The 19,289-nt window shown below is 51.7% G+C and overlaps 1 protein-coding gene across 1 annotated transcript in view; it reads right to left on the reverse strand.

Annotated features, from left to right (window-relative positions):
* Nucleotides 1–2,046: 2,046 nt before the first annotated feature.
* The window catches only part of LOC119953484 (cation channel sperm-associated protein subunit delta-like), a 760,311-nt gene continuing 743,068 nt past the window's right edge, over nt 2,047–19,289 (reverse strand). Inside the window, exon 22 of the mRNA XM_038777815.1 lies at nt 2,047–2,631. Within this exon, the coding sequence (XP_038633743.1) occupies nt 2,493–2,631 (139 nt within the window). The 3' untranslated portion in view covers nt 2,047–2,492. The remainder of the gene's footprint in view (nt 2,632–19,289) is intronic.

Below are 19,289 nucleotides of genomic sequence, written 5' to 3' on the forward strand. Positions count from 1 at the left end.
TTAAATTGATGTGACCATCAATTCACTAGAGACACGATTGGAAGTAAACTGTGGTTTTAATAGTCTTACACCTGAGCCAGCTTGCGACCAGAGGAACTGAGAGCAGGGCTTACGGCTGCAGCACTTTATACTTCCGGTAGTGGGAGGGGTGGAGCCATATGCGGAGCCAAGGGTGGAGCCCTGAACAAGCTCCTCATCTCCCCCTATGGGCAGAGCCGTGAAACGGCTCACATACAGAGCCCACAAGAACATAATACATTGCAATGCAATACAGTGTGAATTACAATAGTATAATTCTCCACAAGGAGCGAGTTTCGGAGGTGGGATGCACTCCCGCTGTCACTAGCGGGGAGAGTACAGACGGTGCAGATGACGATCCTCCTGAGATTCCTGTTTATTTTTCAGTGTCTCCCTATTTTCATTCCACGGTTCTTCTTTAAAAGAATCAATAAAATCATCCTGGGATTTGTTTGGGCATGGAAGTTCCCGCGGGTGAAGAGGGGGATGCTGGAACGGAACTGTAGCGAGGGGGGGCTGGCGTTGCCAAACCTCAACAACTACTACTGGGCGGCTAACATAGCCATGATAAGGAAATGGATGGTGGGTACGGGGTCGGTTTGGAAGCGGGTGGAGGCTGCTTCGTGCAGGGGCACCAGCTTGGCAGCCCTGGTCACAGCTCCCCTGCCGCTCCCGCCGGCCAGGTACTCCACCAGCCCTATAGTAGTGGCGGCTTTGAGGATTTGGGGCCAATGGAGGAAGCATCCGGGCGAAGTGGGAGCGTCGGTCTGGTCCCCAATATGTGACAACCACCAATTTGTCCCGGGGAAGATGGAGGGCGGGGGTGGGAAGGATGGGCGACTTGTTCCTGGAAGGGAGCTTCGCGAACATGAGGGCGCTGGAGGAGAGGTTCGGGCTGGCGAGGGGGAATGACTTTCGGTACTTGCAGGTGTGGGATTTCGTACGTAGACAGGTCCCGTCCTTTCCACGCCTTCCACTGAGGGGGATTCAGGACAGGGTAGTTTCCAGGGGTGAGGTAGGAGAGGGAAGAGTCTCAGATATTTATAAGGAGCTTATGGGAGCGGAGGACACAGGGACCATGGAACTGAAACTCAAGTGGGAGGAGGAGCTTGGTGGGGAGTTGGAGGGAGGCGTATGGGCAGACGCTCTGAGGAGGGTAAATGCAACCGCACCATGTGCCAGGCTCGGCCTGATTCAGTTCAATGTGGTTCACCGGGCCCACATGATGGTGGACCGGACGAGCAAATTCTTTGGGGTGGAGGACAAGTGTGCTAGATGTGGGGGAGGACCAGCGAACCATGTCCACATGTTCTGGGCGTGTCCAAAACTCAGGGGATACTGGCAGGGATTTGGGGACGTCATATCCTGGGTACTGAAAACAAGGGTGGCGATGAGTCCAGAGGTGGCGATTTTTGGGATGTCGGAGGACCCGGGAGTCCAGGAGGGGATAGAAGCCGATGTTGTGGCCTTTGCTTCCCTGGTAGCCTGGCGACGAATACTGTTGGCCTGGAGGGACTCAAAGCCCCCAAGGACTGAAGTATGGCTGTCGGACATGGCAAGCTTTCTCGGCTTGGAAAAAAAATCAAGTTCGCCTTGTGAGGATCACTGTCGGGGTTCGCCCGCAGGTGGCAACCATTCATCGACTTCTTCACGGGGAACTAATTGTCGGGGGGTGGTGGTAGAATAGTGTAGAGTAGGGGGGAAGAATAGGCGGGTCTATTTGCGAGAGTGGTACTGTTATTTGCACTATGTTTTTTGTAATTGGTATCTGCACACAAATGTATATTGTTACTGTTTACAATGCCAAAAATACCTCAATAAAATTGTCTGTTTTTAAAAAAAAAATGTTAAGTGACCATGTGACGGTGCCTTGGCCAGGGGTTAATGTTAAGGGGCCATGAGAGTGCATTTTGGCCAGAAGCTAATATTAAGGGGTGATGTAGCTGCCGAATGTATTTGTGACTGTGTGCCTATTTCTGTCAGAAGAGGCACGTAGAGACAACAGAAAAGTCAGCCTTCAGTTCTTTGTTGAATAAAATAAACATGTTTTATTGGTAATATATGCATCGATATATCTAGAGAAGATTTGCTTACATTTGATTTCTGTGTTCGCACCTATTTCGAGGCAAAAAAGGGGCATCAATGTCATGCGATTGTTTGGGATTCCCTGATGTTCTTGGGGGGTCACTCTGTGTTATGCTGCTCGAAGTTTGGGAAACCTTGAACTGTATGAAAGTCAGTATACAGAACTTTACGTACATCTTTTTCAAATGTCAATAACTGCTATGACTGATTAACAATTCTTGAGTAAACATATCCGATAAAATGAGAAGTAGGTGAGGTGGAGAGGATAGAGAATTATGTATAACTTTATGACTTTTGTGAACAGACTTCAAGAACAGGCCTCAAAACATTTGCAAGTTCACAGTTTAAACATACATCCTGAACACTAACTATAAAATGTTTCCATGCATTCATCGCACAGTAAAGCCAATGAAAATGAATACAATGAATAACAAAATGAGAGCACCAAGCAACAGTTCTGATGAATAAATGATTTCTGGATAGGCTCCATATATAAACACAGCAAATGTGGTACTAAGTTCACAGAAACTGCAAAAAAAGATGAAGAAGAAAGTCAAAATAATTAAATTTGCTACAGTTCTTCCTCCTAAGTATGCAAATGACTTTACAAATAACCCATACCAATAAACAAACATCTTCTGGAAATGTTGTGCCTGATCACCACCCACACAAATTTACAGACATAATTATGAATATATATTTTAGAAATCATCAGTTGAGTATCATGAAATATATCTACTCAATATTATGAAAAAAACATATAATAGAGCAATGTACTGAGGATGTTATATTGCAAATTCACATTGGATCTGGCACAATCTGTGGAGAGAAAAATAGAACAGGGAATTTTCTCAAGCAAGGGGAGGTGGGTTTGTGTGTGATTGGGATAGAGGAGGGATAGGCGTGAGGTTACAGATTGTGATGGATTACAACACTGCGTTTCCTGATGATTCACAGCTCCTCATGGATGCAAAGTTTTGAACTGCTAGATTTCAGAATCTATCCTGTTAGTCAGCCCCACTCATATCCCGTAAATTAATTTCTATGAAGTATGTTGGTAAAGACACGCAGCACGATGGAGGGTGTCCTCAGTGTGAAAACGTTCTATTCAAGGACTGTGTGGTGGTTACTCCTACCAGTATTGTCATGGATAGATGCATATATAATAGGTAGAATGTTGATGACGAGGTCAAGTGTGTTTTTTGTTCCTGTTTGTTCTTTCAGCATCACAGGCCACTGCCACAGGGCAGTCTGACAAATATGTCCCTAATGACATAGCCAATTCTGGCGAAGTTCTCTGTTTATTAAAGCCTTCGTTTTACGAGTACATGTTTCTATGCATTCATCGCAGAGAAAAGCCAATGAAAATGAATACAATGAATAACAAAATGAAAGCACCAAGCAACAGTTCTGATGAATAAATGGTGGTGTTATATAGTCACTCTTGGTGATGGATACTGAAGTCGTTCACCCTGGCTTGGTATCCTCAGTGCTTCTTCCAAGAGGTGTTCAACATGGAGTACTGATTCATGAGCTGAGAGAGGGTAGTATACAAACCTGGTAGTAACCAATAATTTTGAATATAGAAATTCAAACTGCCAGTTGATTGGTGAAATAATGGCATGACAAGGTTTCACATTTTAAGATTTTTACTGTTGCGAACACGCTAAAAGCACTATTGAATAATCACTATTATTGTAGACATCTTATGCTTCAAACTACTTTTTACCTTTAGCACAATCAAGACACCCATTTCACAGATATATTTTATACTAGCCCTTAAATAGTCATTCAATTTTCCTGGATAGTGGCAGACTGCCTGTGAGTATGGGTTGTCTGTGATAACTAACCCTTCTACTGTAAAAAGTAAGAGGGTGGCCAGGGAAAGGATTGGACCACTTAAGGACAGTGAGGGTGTAAATGAAAATGGGAAAGGAGAATGTAGTTTGGAACAAAATAAACAGAGTAAAAGAAACATATAAAAATATAGATAAAGGAACATACATGAGGGAAAGTCAGAGCGCCATTTTAAAAAGGTTGAAGGTAGCAAGCACAGAAGAGGTTAAACGTTTGAGAAAAACAGCAGTTTTGAGAAAACTGCGAGTTCTGAAATAGATGATATAGCTGTCAATTAGTTTAAAAAGCTGATATATCCTCAATTATAACACAAGTGAGTGTACTCGTAAAACAAAGGCTTTAATAAACAGAGAACTTCGCCAGCCGGGGAGATGAGTGCTCACTGAGCACTGCCCACAGGACGTCACCTTATATCCGGCCCCTGGGAGGTTGAGCCGGAGGCGGAGTCCCCAAGGGTTCCAAACCCGGTCTTAAAGGGACATTACATGCATGATCTTAAAGGCACAATACCCATCCATCACATTCACCCCCTGTTTAAGAAAAACACATAGTCGGGGGTGAAGTGGGATCACAAGTCCATTCTCTTTGGAGGCCTGATCGTCCTTGTCGACCTTCTCATCTCGGGCGGTGGTGCGGCGGACACGGACATCTTTGATGAGGGTACATCCGGGAGCACGGTGGCCGGAGCTTTTGTGCGGTGCGGGGTAGGGGGTTGGGGAGTAGGGAGGGTAGCTGGGGGTCGCGGTGACATCATCGGCGTGAAGGAAGGAGGAAGAGGCGTGGGGGGACGGTTGGTTGTGACAGGCGGTGTGGGGGTGCAAGGGGGAACATTGGCGAGGGGGAGAGCGTCAGTAGGGGAACCAGCGGGTGCCAGATCCCGCAGGGAAACTGTATCTTGCCTTCCAGAGGAGTGTGCGACATAGGTGTACTGGGGGTTTGCATGTAGCAGCTGGACCCTCTCAACCTGAGGGTCCATCTTATGGCTCCTCATGTGCCTCTGCAGAAGGACAGGTCTCGGAGTCGGCAGCTAACGTGGAAGCGAGACCGGAGGTGGACTTCTTGGGGAAGGCAAACAAGCGATTGAGAGGGGTCTCATTCGTGGCCGTGCAGAGGAGCGACCTGATGGAGTGGAGCGCGTCGTTTAGGACCTCCTGCCAGCAGGTGGTCGGGAGACTTCTCGACCGTAGGGCCAAAAGGACAGCCTTCCAAACTGTTGCATTTTCCCTCTCCACCTGTCCGTTTCCCCACGGGTTGTAGATGGTCGTGCTGAGCAGGTACTGACGCAGCTCATCGCTCATGAACGATGTACCCCAGTCGCTGTGGATATAAGTGGGGAAACCAAACAAGGTGAAGATGCTGTGCAGTGCCTTTATAATGGTGGCCAAGGTCATATCGGGGCAGGGTACAGCGAACGGGAAGCGGGAGAACACGTCGATGACGATTAAAAAATAGGTATTGCGGTTGGTGGACGGGAGGGACCCTTTGAAGTCCATGCTTAGTCGCTCAAAGGGCCCAGAGGCCTTTACCAGGCGAGCCTTGCCTGGTCGGTAGAAGTGTGGTTTGCACTCAGCGCAGATTTGGCAAGCCTTGGTCATAAGAACATAAGAACTAGGAGCAGGAGTAGGCCATCTGGCCCCTCGAGCCTGCTCCGCCATTCAATTAGATCATGGCTGATCTTTTGTGGACTCAGCTCCACTTTCCGGCCCGAACACCATAACCCTTAATCCCTTTAATAAGAACATGACCCTGACCTCCTCGGTGGAGTAGGGTAGGTTGCGGGACATAAGAAAATGGGCGAGCCGGGTGACCCCCAGGTGACAGAGGTCATTGTGGATAGCCCACAGGCGATCCTCCTGCCAATTGGCGCACGTGCCGCAGGACAGGGCATCTGGGGGCTTGTTGAGCTCCCCTGGACGATACTTAATATCGTACGTGTCGGTGGAGTGCTCGATTCTCCACCTCAAGATCTTGTCATTTTTGATCTTGCCCCGCTGTGCGTTATCGAACATGAAGGCGACCGACCGTTGATTAGTGACGAGGGTGAACCTCCTACCGGCTAGGTAGTGCCTCCAGTACTGCACGGCCTCCACAATAGCTTGCGCCTCCTTTTCGACTGCAGAGTGCCAGATCTCGGAGGCGTTCAGGGTTCGGGAAAAGAATGCTACTGGCCTACCTGCCTGGTTGAGGGTAGCAGCCAGGGCGACGTCTGGCGCATCGCTCTCGACCTGAAAAGGGATGGTTTCGTCCACTGCGTGCATAGCGGCCTTGATGCTGTCGGCCTTGATACGGCTGAAGGCCGACCGGGCCTCAGCTGTGAGGGGAAAAATCGTGGTCTTTTTGAGTGGGCGGGCTTTGTCCGCGTATTTGGGGACCCACTGGGCATAATAGGAGAAAAGCCCCAAGCACCGTTTAAGGCCCTTGAGACTATGGGGTAGGGGGAGTTCCTTGAGGGGGCGCATGCGGTTAGGGTCGGGCCCTAGGACCCCGTTTTCCACGACATAGACGAGGATGGCTAATCGGGTTGTGTGGAAAATGCATTTTTCTTTGTTGTCGGTCAGGTTGAGGGCCCGGGCGGTCTGGAGGAACATTTCAAGGTTTGCGTCATGGTCCTGCTGATCATGGCCGCAGATGGTGACATTGTCCAAGTACGGGTAAGTAGCCCGCAGCCTGTATTGGTCCACCATTTGGTCCATCGTCCTCTGAAAGACGGTGACCCCATTAGTAATGCCGAAGGGGACGCTAAGGAAATGGAAAAGCCGGCCGGTTGCTTCAAAAGCAGTATAGAGGCGGTCTTCCAGGCGGATAGGGAGCTGGTGGTAGGCAGATTTCAGGTATTGCGCGATCCAGTTGACCATCTCTGTTATGCGGGGGAGGGGGTAGGCATCGAGCTGTGTGAAGTGGTTTATGGTCTGTGTGATGAATGTTATCAGTAGCTGCTGTAACAGTACCTTACCTTTAATGCATTGGCCCTTTAAGACCGGGCTTGGAACCCTGGGGGACTCCGCCTCTGGCTCCGCCCCTAGGAAACGGTATATAAGCTGAAGCTCACTCGGCAGCATATATGAGCACACTTCTCGGCTGCTGTTCAGTTCTCAGATGATTAAAGCCTTTGAATCACCTATCTTCTCTCCTGTGTCGTGATTGAGGGTATCTCAATTTAATCATCTGACACATCAAGGTGGACAGCGCTCTAAAGCCGGAGAAACTCAACCTGGACGCTCGGTCGCCGGAAGCCCCGGAATTTTTTTTATATTGGCTGCAGTGTTTTGAGGACTATATTGACTCCTCAGCGATTGATGTTGACGGCGCTCGCAAGCTGCATTTACTACATGCCCGGGTGGGCCACCAACTCTCCTCCGTGATCGAGAATGCTGCAAATTACGAAGCTGCGGTCGAGATACTGACGAAACGCTTCGTGAAGCCGATTAATGAGGTACACGCCAGACATTTGCTCTCAACCTGCAGCCAGCGTTCCGGGGAAACTCTCGACGAGTACGTGGAGAGACTCACTGCGCTCGCGAGGAACTGCAACCATAAAGCAGTGACGGCAGAAACCAACATGAACTTGCATATTCGCGATGCCTTTGTGTCCGGTATCAGGTCCTCGTACATCCGGCAGCGGCTCCTACAAGACGGGGCAAAGGATCTCCAAGGCACGGTAACGCTCGCCTCTTCTCTAGAAATGGCCCACCGTAACCTCCGTACATACTCCACGGACCTTGCAAACCCCTCTCGATCCCCTCCAAACTCGGACACGCTACAGGCCTGTGCCGCGTGGCAATCCGCTCACTCCGGGGGTTCCCCATGCTATTTCTGTGGGCAAGGTCAGCACCCACGGCAACGTTGCCCGGCCCACTCCGCGATCTGCAACGACTACTGGAAGAAAGGGCACTTCGCTAAAGTCTGCCTGGCAGGCCCCAAAGGCCACATCACCAGGCCCAGAAATCAAGCTCCCGGTCACACAGGCCCCGCAACGTGGCCGCGCGGTGGCCAGACACGCCCACGTCCGATGCGTCATGGGAGCGGCCATCTTGGCGGCTGCCATCTTTGAACCCCGACACGTGCGACCGACGGCGGTGGCCATTTTGTGACTCCAGGCGGCCATTTTGTGAGTCCGACTTAACCGAGGACTCTGATTACCTGCAACTAGGAGCGATCACGCTCGATCAATCGCGGCCAGACACGGTAAGGCGCTGCTCTCTGCGCACCCACTCCGCCTCCCAAACTATCGCCCTCACCTCTGGGTCCCACTCGGTTCAAATCACGGGGTATTGTGTCGCTGACCTCGCAATTCAAGACCCTGATTACACCCGTTTTAAACTTTACATCTTTCCTCAACTCTGCGCCCCCCTGCTGCTCGGTTTGGACTTTCAATGCAGCCACCGGAGCCTGACACTGAAGTTTGGCGGACCCCTGCCCCCACTCATGGTATGCAGCCTGGCGACACCAAAGTTGCGCAACCCCCCCTCTTCGCGAATCTCACTCCCGACTGTAAGCCCGTCGCCACCAGGAGTCGCCGGTACAGTACCCAAGACATGACTTTTATCAAGTCAGAGGTTCAGCGGATACTAAAAGAGGGGTCATAGAGGCCAGCAACAGCCATTGGAGGGCTCAAGTATTGGTAGTCCGCTCCGGGGAAAAGCAACGAATGGTAGTGGATTATAGCCAGACCATAAACCGCTTTACGCAACTCGATGCTTACCCACTTCCCCGTATAGCAGAAATGGTGACTCACATCGCCCAATATCGGGTATTCTCCACAGTCGACCTAAAATCGGCCTATCATCAACTCCCTATCCGCCCCTACACGGCTTTTGAAGCAGCCGGTCGGCTGTTTCACTTCCTCAGGGTCCCTTTTGGTGTCACAAATGGAGTCTCCATTTTCCAGAGGGCGATGGATCAAATGGTGGACCAGTACGGCTTACGGGCTACCTTACCATACTTGGACATCACCATCTGCGGCCATGACCAGCAGGTCCACGACGCAAACATGAGAAAGTACCTCCAGACTACCCGGGCCCTCAACCTCACGTACAACAAAGAGAAATGCGTGTTCCACACAACTCGGCTAGCCATCCTCGGCTACGTCATGGTAAACGGGGTCCTAGGCCCAGACTCCGACCGCATGCGTCCCCTTAAGGAACTCCCCCTCCCCCGTAGCCTCAAGGCACTCAAACGGTGCTTGGGGCTTTTCTCCTATTACGCCCAGTGGGTCCCCAGATATGCGGACAAAGCCCGGCCACTCATTAAGACCACGGTTTTTCCCCTGACGGCTGAGGCCCAGTCGGCTTTCAGCTGTATCAGGGCCGGCATCATCAAGGCCGCCATGCACGCGGTGGACGAAGCCATTCCCTTCCAAGTAGAAAGCGACGCATCAGACGTCGCCCTGGCTGCTACCCTCAACCAGGCGGGCAGACCAGTAGCGTTCTTCTCCCGAACCCTCACCGCCTCGGAAATTCGGCACTCTGCAGTCAAGAAGGAGGCACAAGCCATAGTGGAGGCCGGGCGGCACTGGAGGCACTACCTAGCCGGTAGGAGGTTCACCCTCATCACCGACCAACGGTCGGTCGCCTTTATGTTCGATAACGCACAACGGGGCAAAATAATGAATGACAAAATTCTGAGGTGGAGGATAGAGCTCTCCACCTATACGTACGATATTAAATATCGCTCGGGGAAGCTCAACGAGCCCCCAGATGCCCTGTCCCGCAGCACGTGTGCCAACGGGCAAAAAGACCGCCTGAGAGCCATCCACGATGACCTCTGCCACCCGGGGGTCACCCGACTTGCCCACTTCATCAAGTCCCGCAACCTACCCTACTCCACAGAGGAAGTCAAGGCCATGACTAAGGCATTCCAGATCTTTGCGGAAGGCAAACCGCAATTCTGTCGACCACACAGGGCCCGCCTGATAAAGGCCTCTGGGCCCTGTGAGCGACTAAGTGTGGACTTCAAAGGGCCCCTCCCGTCCACCAACCGCAACATCTATTTCCTCATCGTGATCGATGAGTTCTCCCGCTTCCCTTTTGCTGTCCCCTGCCCCGATATGACCTCGGCTCCGTGATCAAGGCACTGCACAGCATCTTCACACTGTTTGGTTTCCCCGCTTATATCCACAGCGACCGGGGTACATCGTTCATGAGCGATGAGCTGCGTCGATATCTGCTCAGCAAGGGCATCGCCTCGAGCAGAACGATGAGCTATAACCCGCAGGGAAACGGGCAAGTGGAGAGGGAGAACGCGACAGTTTGGAAGGCTGTCCTTCTAGCCCTACGGTCAAGGAGTCTCCCAATTGCCTGCTGGCAGGAGGTCCTACCCGATGCCCTACATTCCATTGGGTCGCTCCTCTGTACGGCCACGAACAAGATCCCTCACAATCGTTTGTTTGTCTTCCCCAGGAAGTCCAGCTCTGGGGTCTCGCTTCCACGTTGGCTAACGACTCCGGGACCAGACCTACTCCGGAGACACGTGAGGAACCATAAAATGGATCCCATAGTCGAGAGGGTCCAACTGCTACACGTGAACCCTCAATACGCCAACGTTGAGCACCCCGACGGCAGGCAGGATACCGTCTTCCTGCGAGATCTGGCACCCTCTGGCTCGCCCACCGACCCCGACGCTTTCCCCACTGACCCCCCCCTCCTACCGACGCTCCCCTCCCCGCACCGACTGCCGACCCCGACAGCGCCCCCCCCATAGCGCCCCCTGTCCCCCAGCCGGCGCCGGCACCGATCACCCTAGTCACCCCGGATACGCCCCCCGCTCCAAGGCGGGCAAAGGCTCAGTCAACCGTGCTCCCGGATATACCACCATCAAAACCGACCGTATCCACGGCACCACCACCGGAGTGGAGAAAGTCAGCACGGACGGTCAAACCACCCACAAGACTGAACTTATAACTCCACTTCACCCCCGACGTTCTATGTGTTTTTTTTAAACAGGGGGTGAATGTGATGAATGTTATCAGTAGCTGCTGTAACGGTACCTTACCTTTAATGCATTGGCCCTTTAAGACCAGGCTTGGAACCCTGGGGGACTCCGCCTCTGGCTCCGCCCCCAGGAAACGGTATATAAGATGAGGCTCACTCGGCAGCATGTGATGAGCACACTTCTCAGCTGCTGTTCAGTTCTCAGATGATTAAAGTCTTTGAATCACCGATCTTCTCTCCTATGTCGTGATTGAGGGTATCTCAGTCTGGCTGTAATCCACGATCATCCATTTCTTTTCCCTGGACCGGACTACCAGCACTTGTGCCCTCCAGGGGCTGTTGCTAGCCTCGATGACCCACTCTTTCAGTAAAAGCTGGACCTCTGACTTGATGAAAGCCATATCTTGAGCACTGTACCGCTGGCTCCTGGTGGCAACGGGCTTACAGTCAGGGGTGAGGTTCGCGAATAGTGAGAGGGGGTGCAACTTTCAGTGTTGCGAGGCTGCATACCGTGAGGGGGGGCAAGGGTCCGCCGAACTTCACGGTCAGGCTTCGGTGGCTACATTGGAAATCCACGCGAGCAGTAGGGGGGGCGCAGAGGTGAGTGAGGATCTACAGCTTAAAACGGGCGTATTCGGCGCCCTGGATCGCGAGACTCTCAATATGTACCCCTTGATTTGGACTGAATGGGACCCCGAGGCGAGGGTGTGGTGAATTATACTGTATTGTAATTCACACTGTATTGCATTGCGTTGTATTATGTCCTTGTGGGCTCTGTATGTGAGCCGTTGCGTGGCTCTGCCCATAGGGGGTGATGAGGAGCTTGTACTGGGCTTCACCCTTGGCTCCGCCCATGGCTCCACCCATGGCTCCTCCCATTAACCGGAAGTATAAAGTGCTGCAGCCGTAAGCCTGCTCTCAGTTCCTCTGGTCGCAGGCTGGCTCAGTTGTAAGACTATTAAAACCACAGTTTACTTCCAATCGTGTGTATAGTGAATTGATGGTCACATCAGAGGACGATGGTTTGGGATGTGGGATAGGTGCGCAGGGAGCAGCGCCTTACCATTTCTGGGTGCACGAAACTCTCCGTGCTCCCGGAGTCGAAAAGGCACGGAGTGTCACGCCCGTTGATCTGGATGAGTATCATGGAGTTCCGCAGGTGCTTTGGCCGCGACTGGTCGAGGGTGATTGCTCCCAGCTGTGGGTAGTCTGAGTCTCCTGCCGAGTTGGAGTCACAAAATGGCCGCCCCCGTCGGTCGTACGTGCCAGGATTAGAAGATGGCAACCGCCAAGATGGCCGCCCCATAGATTTTACATAGAATTTACAGTGCAGAAGGAGGCCATTTGGCCCATCCAGTCTGCACCGGCTCCTGGAAAGAGCACCCTTCCCAAGGTTAACACCTCCACCCTATCCCCACAACCCAGTAACCCCACCCAACACCAAGGGCAATTTTGGACACTAAGGCAATTTATCATGGCCAATGCACCTAACCTGCACATCTTTGGACTGTGGAAGGAAACCGGAGCACCCGGAGGAAACCCACGCACACACGGGGAGGATGTGCAGACTCCGCACAGACAGTGACCCAAGCCGGAATCGAACCTGGGACCCTGGAGCTGTGAAGCGATTGTGCTATCCACAATGCTACCGTGCAGCCCCATGACTCGCATGAGGCCGATGATGCGTCAGAAAGGGGCATGTCCAGCCGGCGTGCAGCCACGTTGCGGGGCCTGCGGGCCTGTGAGCTCGATTTTTGGGCCTGTTGTTTCTGTGCCTTGGGCCTGGTCAGGCAGACCCTCGCGAAATGCCCCTTCTTTCCGCAGTCGCTGCAGGTCGGGAACAGGCTGGGCAGCGCTTTCATGGATGCTGGCGCTGCCCACAGAAAAAGCACGGTGTGCCCCCGGTCAGGGCGGGTGGCCGCACGGTGCTGGTTTGTGGCGTGGCTGAGTCTGGGGAAGGCCGAGCGGGGCTCGCAGGGTCCGCGGGATACGTGCCGAGGTTCTGGTAGGCCACCTCCAGGGAGGTGCCGAGCGTTACCGTTTCCTGCAGATCTTTCGCCCCGTTTTCTAGGAGTCGCTGCCTAATATAGTTTGATCAGATTCCAGACACATAGGCGTCGCGGATGTGTAGGTTCATGTGGACCTCCGTGGTCACATTTTGATGGTTACAGTTTCTAGCGAGCATGGTGGGCTTTTCCAAGTACTCGTCCAGCGATTCCCCTGAGCGCTGCCGGTGAGTAGAGAGCAGATGCCGTGCATGTACCTCATTGATGGGTTTTACGAAACGCTTCCTCAGAATCTCGATCGCCGCGCTATAATTGGCCGCCTTCTCGATCAGGCTGGAGATTCTGTGGCTCACCTGGACGTGGAGTAGGCACAGCTTGCGGGGCTCGATGACGTGGTCTGGCGTAGAGTCCAGGTAGGCCTCAAAACACCGAAAGCAGTGTTCAAAAATTTCTTTGGCTTCTGGTGTGCGTGCGTCCAGGTCAAGCTTTTCTGGCTTGAGGCCGCTATCCATCCTATCGTAATCTGTTTATTAAATTGATATACCCTCAATTAGGACACGAGAGAGTGTACTCGTAAAACAAAGGCTTTACAAAGAGTACTTCACCAGCTGGGGAGATGAGTGGTCACTGAGCACCGCCCACAGGACGTCACCTTATATCCGGCCCCTGGGAGGTGGAGCCGGAGGCGGAGTCCCCCAGGGTTCCAAACCCGGTCTTAAAGGGACATTACATGCATGATCTTAAAGGCACATTACCCATTCATCACAGAAGCATAACAGTACTAATGAGGTTTTGTAAAAGTGGCAATCTTGAGAACTAAGTAATTTATTCAGATTTTGTAAATGTAAGTAAAAATAAGTTTTATTTTAAATTTAAACCTGAAACAGTGGTTAATTCAAAATCTAAACCTGAAATAGTGGTTTATTCCAAATGTAACCCTGAAATAGTGATTTACCCAAAAGACTCACTTATACATCCTCAACAGATCCAGACCCTTAAAGGACATTGAGTGATAAGTGAGTTAAAATCCTTCCTTGTATATTTGGGACCCTATAATAACTTAAATATAGTTTGAAATAGATTAGTTCCCATCTGGTATCAGCAAGGGAGTCTAAGAGATAGAAGACCTTAGAGTGGCCAACTAGTTAAGAAGTTATAATAATTCAGAAAGGATTAATATTCTTAATGAAAGCTGACCTTAGAAATACAGGGGGAATTTATGTGTTGAGCCAGAGAAATAGGGTGTGGTACTAAATGAATACTTTCCATCAATGTTCACCAAAGAAAGGGACTTTGTGGAAGATGATTTTTGGGTAGGGTGTGTGGACAGTCTGGATCATGTTAACATCGAAAAGGAGGAGGTATTGGGTCTTTTAAAATATATTAAGGTAGATACGTCTCCTGGGCCAGATGGGATTTACCCCAGATTGCTGAGGGAAGCAAGGGAGAAACTTGCTGGGGCCTTGACTGATATCTTTGTATCCTCATTGGCTACAGGTGAGATCCCAGAGGACTGGAGAACAGCTAATGTGAATTCTCAGGGACAGGATTTATACCCATTTGGAAACAAATGGACTCATAAGCTATTGACAGCATGGTTTTGTGAAGGGAAGGTCGTACCTCAATAACTTAATCAAGATTTTTGAGGAGGTGACAAAGATGATTGATGAGGGGAGGAAGATGGATGTTGTTTACATGGACTTCAATAAAGCCTTTGACAAGATGCCTCATGGCAGACTGGTACAAAAGGTGAAGTCATGAGGGATCAGAGGTGAGGTGGTAAGATGGATACAGAACTGGCTTGGTCACAAAAGGCAAAAGGTAGCAGTAGAAGGGTGTTTTTCTGAATGGAAGGTTGTGACTAGTGGTGTTGCACAAGGATCTGTGCTGGGGCCTCTGTTGTTTATAGTGTACATAAACGATTTGAAAATGAAATGAAATGAAAATCACTTATTGTCACAAGTAGGCTTCAAATGAAGTTACTGTGAAGGAGGAAATTGTAGCCGGTCTGATTAGTAAGTTTGCGGATGACACCAAGGTTGCTGAAGTGGCAGGTAGTGTTGAGGATTGTCAGACGATACAGCAGGACATAGATAGGTTGGAGACTTGGGCAGAGAAATGGCAAATGGAGTTTAATCCGGACAAATGTGAGGTAATGCATTTTGGTTGGTCAAACATAGAGGGGAAATATACCGTAAATGACAAAACTCACAAGAATATAGAAAGTCAGAGAGAACTGGGCGTGCAGGCCCACAGATCTTTGAAGGTGGCAACACAATTAATAATAATAATCGCTTATTGTCACAAGTAGGCTTCAATGAAGTTACTGTGAAAATTAGACAAGGTGGTCAAGAAAGCATACTGAATGCTTGCCTTCATTGGACGGGGCTTCGATTATAAAAACTGGCAATCTTGATGAGGCTGCACTTGGAATATTGTGGACAATTCTGATCACCACACTACCAGAAAGATGTGGAGGCTTTGGAGAGGGTGCTGGTCTGGAGGGTGTTAGCTATGTGGAGAGGCTGAATAGACTTGGACTGTTTTCATTAGAAAGACGGAGGTTGAGGGGTGACCTGATAGAGGTCTACAAGATTATGAGGGGCATGGATAGAATGGATGGGCAGGCACTCTTTCCCAGGGTGGAGGGTTAGTCACCAGGGGAATAGGTTTAAGATCCGTGGGGCAACGTTTAGAGATGTGCGAGGCTTTTTTTTATGCGGAGGGTGGCGAGTGCCTGGATCGTGTTGCCAGGGACGGTTGTGGGAGCAGATACATTAACGGCATTCAAAAGGCATCGTGACAAACCCATGGATAGGATGGGCATAGAGAAATATGGCACCAGGAAGTGCTGAGGGTATTGACAAAGGTTGGTATCATGACCGGTACAGGCTTGGAGGGCCAAAGGGCTTGTTTCTGTGCTGTTTTGTTCATTGTTCTCTTTGTACTTTCAGAGACCACATATAGAAAAATGAAACACACAGGCCCTGTATCCAGATATACATGCCAATTAGCTATCCTTATTTTATCTTAGAAATAAATGGACAGTTTAATGTATAATAATTTGCAACCCAAAATTCTCAAAACATTCCTGGGACTTTGGAAACTAGGGGCAAGGATGCTCTGGCCTTGTTATGCTCTCCAGTGAATAGCAGGAGAGACCTCTATTATTCAACAGCCTCCCATCATTCATTGCCTCCCCAACAAGTGTGACGCAGGCGCTGATTGGTACTACTTTTGAAAAATGCGAACCTGGTCGAAAGGCTTCTGTGGGGAGGTATCAATTTTCGCTCACAGGCAAAGAGCCCGGGGGAACTGGGCTTGCCACCAAAGAGCTCGGCGGGGTGGGCCACCATGGGGGGAGGTGCTGGGGGGGGGGGGGGGGGGGGGGGGGGAGAGAACCGTTGGGGCAATCCTTCATGGCACCACCATGCTAAACCCTGGATCACAACCCCATTCCGGGGGCAACCATTGTCCCTGCCTATCTGTCCCACTGATCATCCAACTGCTGAGGACTCTGGCTGTATGGCTGAAGGCTATCACTAATAGGGAATTGGCAATCGTGGGTAAGTGAGCACTTGACACATGCCAAGTAGATTCCTGTGGGTGGGCGGGCCATGTAGCGTGTTGGAGTCATTGCCTCGCATTCCAACTGCTCCTTGATGCCTGGACACAGTGCTGAACACTGCGGGAGGCAACACCACACATGCAGCAGCCAACATCCGAACACCCAGGGGATGGGACACAGCTCAAGGGACATGTGCAAGGCTGGTGGGTGGGTGAGTGCCACGTGGGGGTGGGGGGAGTTGTTGGCTGGAGAGATGGGCAAAGGATGGGGGTCAGAGGCATCATAATGGTTGTGCAAAGAGTTGTTTAATGTTCTGTACAGTACTCTATTCCTTATAGTGCCGGCCCTCACCCCGCAAACCACCCACTACCTACCTACACACCCCCCACCCTCTCCCCCTACCCCAGTGCCCTCGGTGATCCTGAACAAGCATGGCCCTCCTAGTTCTACCACTACATCGATGTTTCCCCAGGGTGCACCTCAGAAGTAGAGGCAGCTAGCTGCTTCCCTCCTCGTCCCCTGGACCTTGATGCCCCTGGTGGGCGTCCTCTGGGGGCTCTGGGGCTGGAGGGCCCAGACTCACTTATCGACGGCACATGCACAACCGTGCCACCCCATTTTGTGTGCTGCCTATGTGATGTGGCTTCTTGGTGGCTGGTGGCCACAGTCGCAACTTCACGGGACTGGTCTGGGTTGACACTCAGCACACCTCCTCCTGATTGGTGCCCATTGGGCCCTGGGGTCCACCTTGGGATGGAGGGGCAGCTGTTTTTGAGCCCCGGTTGCCCCTGCATCGTCTGGCTGTGCCAGCCCTGGCGGTTCCCCATTGTGTCGATGCTCTCAGCGATGTTCCTCAGTGACTAGGACAAGCTCTGCAGTGCTTCAGCCATGCCCACCTGTAACTAGGACAAGCTCCGCAGGCCTCAACCATGCCCATCTGAGAGCGAGACATGTCCCGCAGAACCTCATCAAGGTCAGCCTGGTACTGGGTGATATATCCCAGTGAGGTGGTCATTCTGCCGAGTCTCTCAGCCATGGCCGTGACCAACTGCGCAACACCTTGGACACCTTCATTCATGGTACCGACGTCATGCACCAGGCTCTCTACTGCTGTCGCCACCCTAGCAGTGTTGGCCTTGGTGCCACTCATTGCCGGCGCCATCTGCTGCGCCTCCTCCAAGTGGCTATTGATCTGCTGGAGTGGCGCTGACATCTCCCTCTGAATGTCCCTATTGTCTCCAACAACTCTGGGTAACCATGTTCCAGAAGCTCAGCCTCAGGCTGGAACCCAGCTGGGTCCTGGCATCCTGCAGCCCTCTGACTGCTGTCTCGCCTGGAGGTTCCTGCCTCCACCTGATGTGCATCATCAGCAGTGTGGTGCTCACCAGATTGTGCCCCAGAAGCCTGACCACTAACATATCCCACCGAGGTGTGTGTATCTGCGCTGGTGGAAGGTGGGAATGACATTTGTGTCGCGACCACCGTGGCATCCTCGGAGCTCTCCTCCGTGTCATGAGAGGGGGCCACCCAGAATGGGTTGGAGCCGTCGGCTGGGGGACCTGTGGGAGAATGGACATGTGGTCAGTGGGACAGATTGGTCAGTCAGTAAGGCAATCACTACTCAGGTTTGACAGGTGGCCTGGGTGGAGCCCAGTGATTCCTCATCTGTGCGGCATCCGCCAGCCTCCTCGTGGGTTACAGATCTGTCCTCGGCCACCCCAGTCACCTCCAGGCACCACTCCTCAAAGGAGGTGAGGATTTCCAAGTCCAGCACCCCACCGCCAGTCCATGGCCCTCTCCCGGCGATTGTGGGAGAGCTTTTCCCGAGGAGACACAGAGAGAGCATGGTTAGCCATACACGGGGTTGGGAGGGAAGGGGGAAGGAGGGCTGGGGCTCACTTGGAGAGTTGGGGGGTGGATGCTCCCTTGTGGGGAGCGGATGGCACTGATATCTACTCACTCCTGCTGCCCCATGTAGGTCTTTGACCTTCTTCCTGCACTGGTGGCCAATCCTCTTGGTCATGCTGCTAGAACTAATGGTCGCTGCCACCTCATTCCAGGCAGCATTGGCTGACTTGTGGCTCAACCTCCGGGCCCCCTGAGGGAACTGGACATCCCTCCTTGCCTCCTGCATGTCCAAGAACCTCTCCAGGTCAGCGTCACTGAATCTTGGGGACAGTCTCCTCTGCGCCATTATTGCGAGCTGGCTGGGGTTGCCTAAGCAAGTGCAGTTTAAGTGTTGCCTGACCTTGTAAGCTGGGGCCTGCCGAGTACGGTTCCGGCGAATCGGCTGGCGAGGCGTTATTTGCGGCAAGAAGCTTGAGGCTTCTTTAAGTGGACCAATAACGTTGAATTGCGTTGTTGATTTTGCTGGGCCGGGAAACTCGCTGCAATTCCTCCTCGCTACAACGCTTGGAAATTTTTCCAGTGAATCGTGCTATAACAGTCTAACTACTGGAAACACAAATATTATTGTCATTGGGTGCGATTCTCCCCCAAAATTTTGAAGTTCATTTGTGGCGGGACTTTCAGGGGGTTTCCTGCCGGCTCTGCCGAAGAGTTCCCCACCACAATTCAATGACACTTTGTCACTTTTTTGAGTTTCTCACCGGTTGAGCCCACACAGAATTTGTTTTAGCACTGGGGACCTTAACTCAGAGATTGGGCCGCCATTTTGAAAGGGTGCCCCAATCTTTAAGTGAGCTTGTGGGCCCCACACCCCCCACTCATGGGCAATGTTACCCCCCACACATACATGGGCACTATCCCACACCTCCCAAGTGGGGACACTCTGCAGTGGGGTCTCTGGGGGTCCCCCCCCTCTTC

Source organism: Scyliorhinus canicula, chromosome 18 (assembly GCF_902713615.1).
Source record: "Scyliorhinus canicula chromosome 18, sScyCan1.1, whole genome shotgun sequence".
In the NCBI taxonomy this organism is placed as follows: domain Eukaryota; kingdom Metazoa; phylum Chordata; class Chondrichthyes; order Carcharhiniformes; family Scyliorhinidae; genus Scyliorhinus; species Scyliorhinus canicula.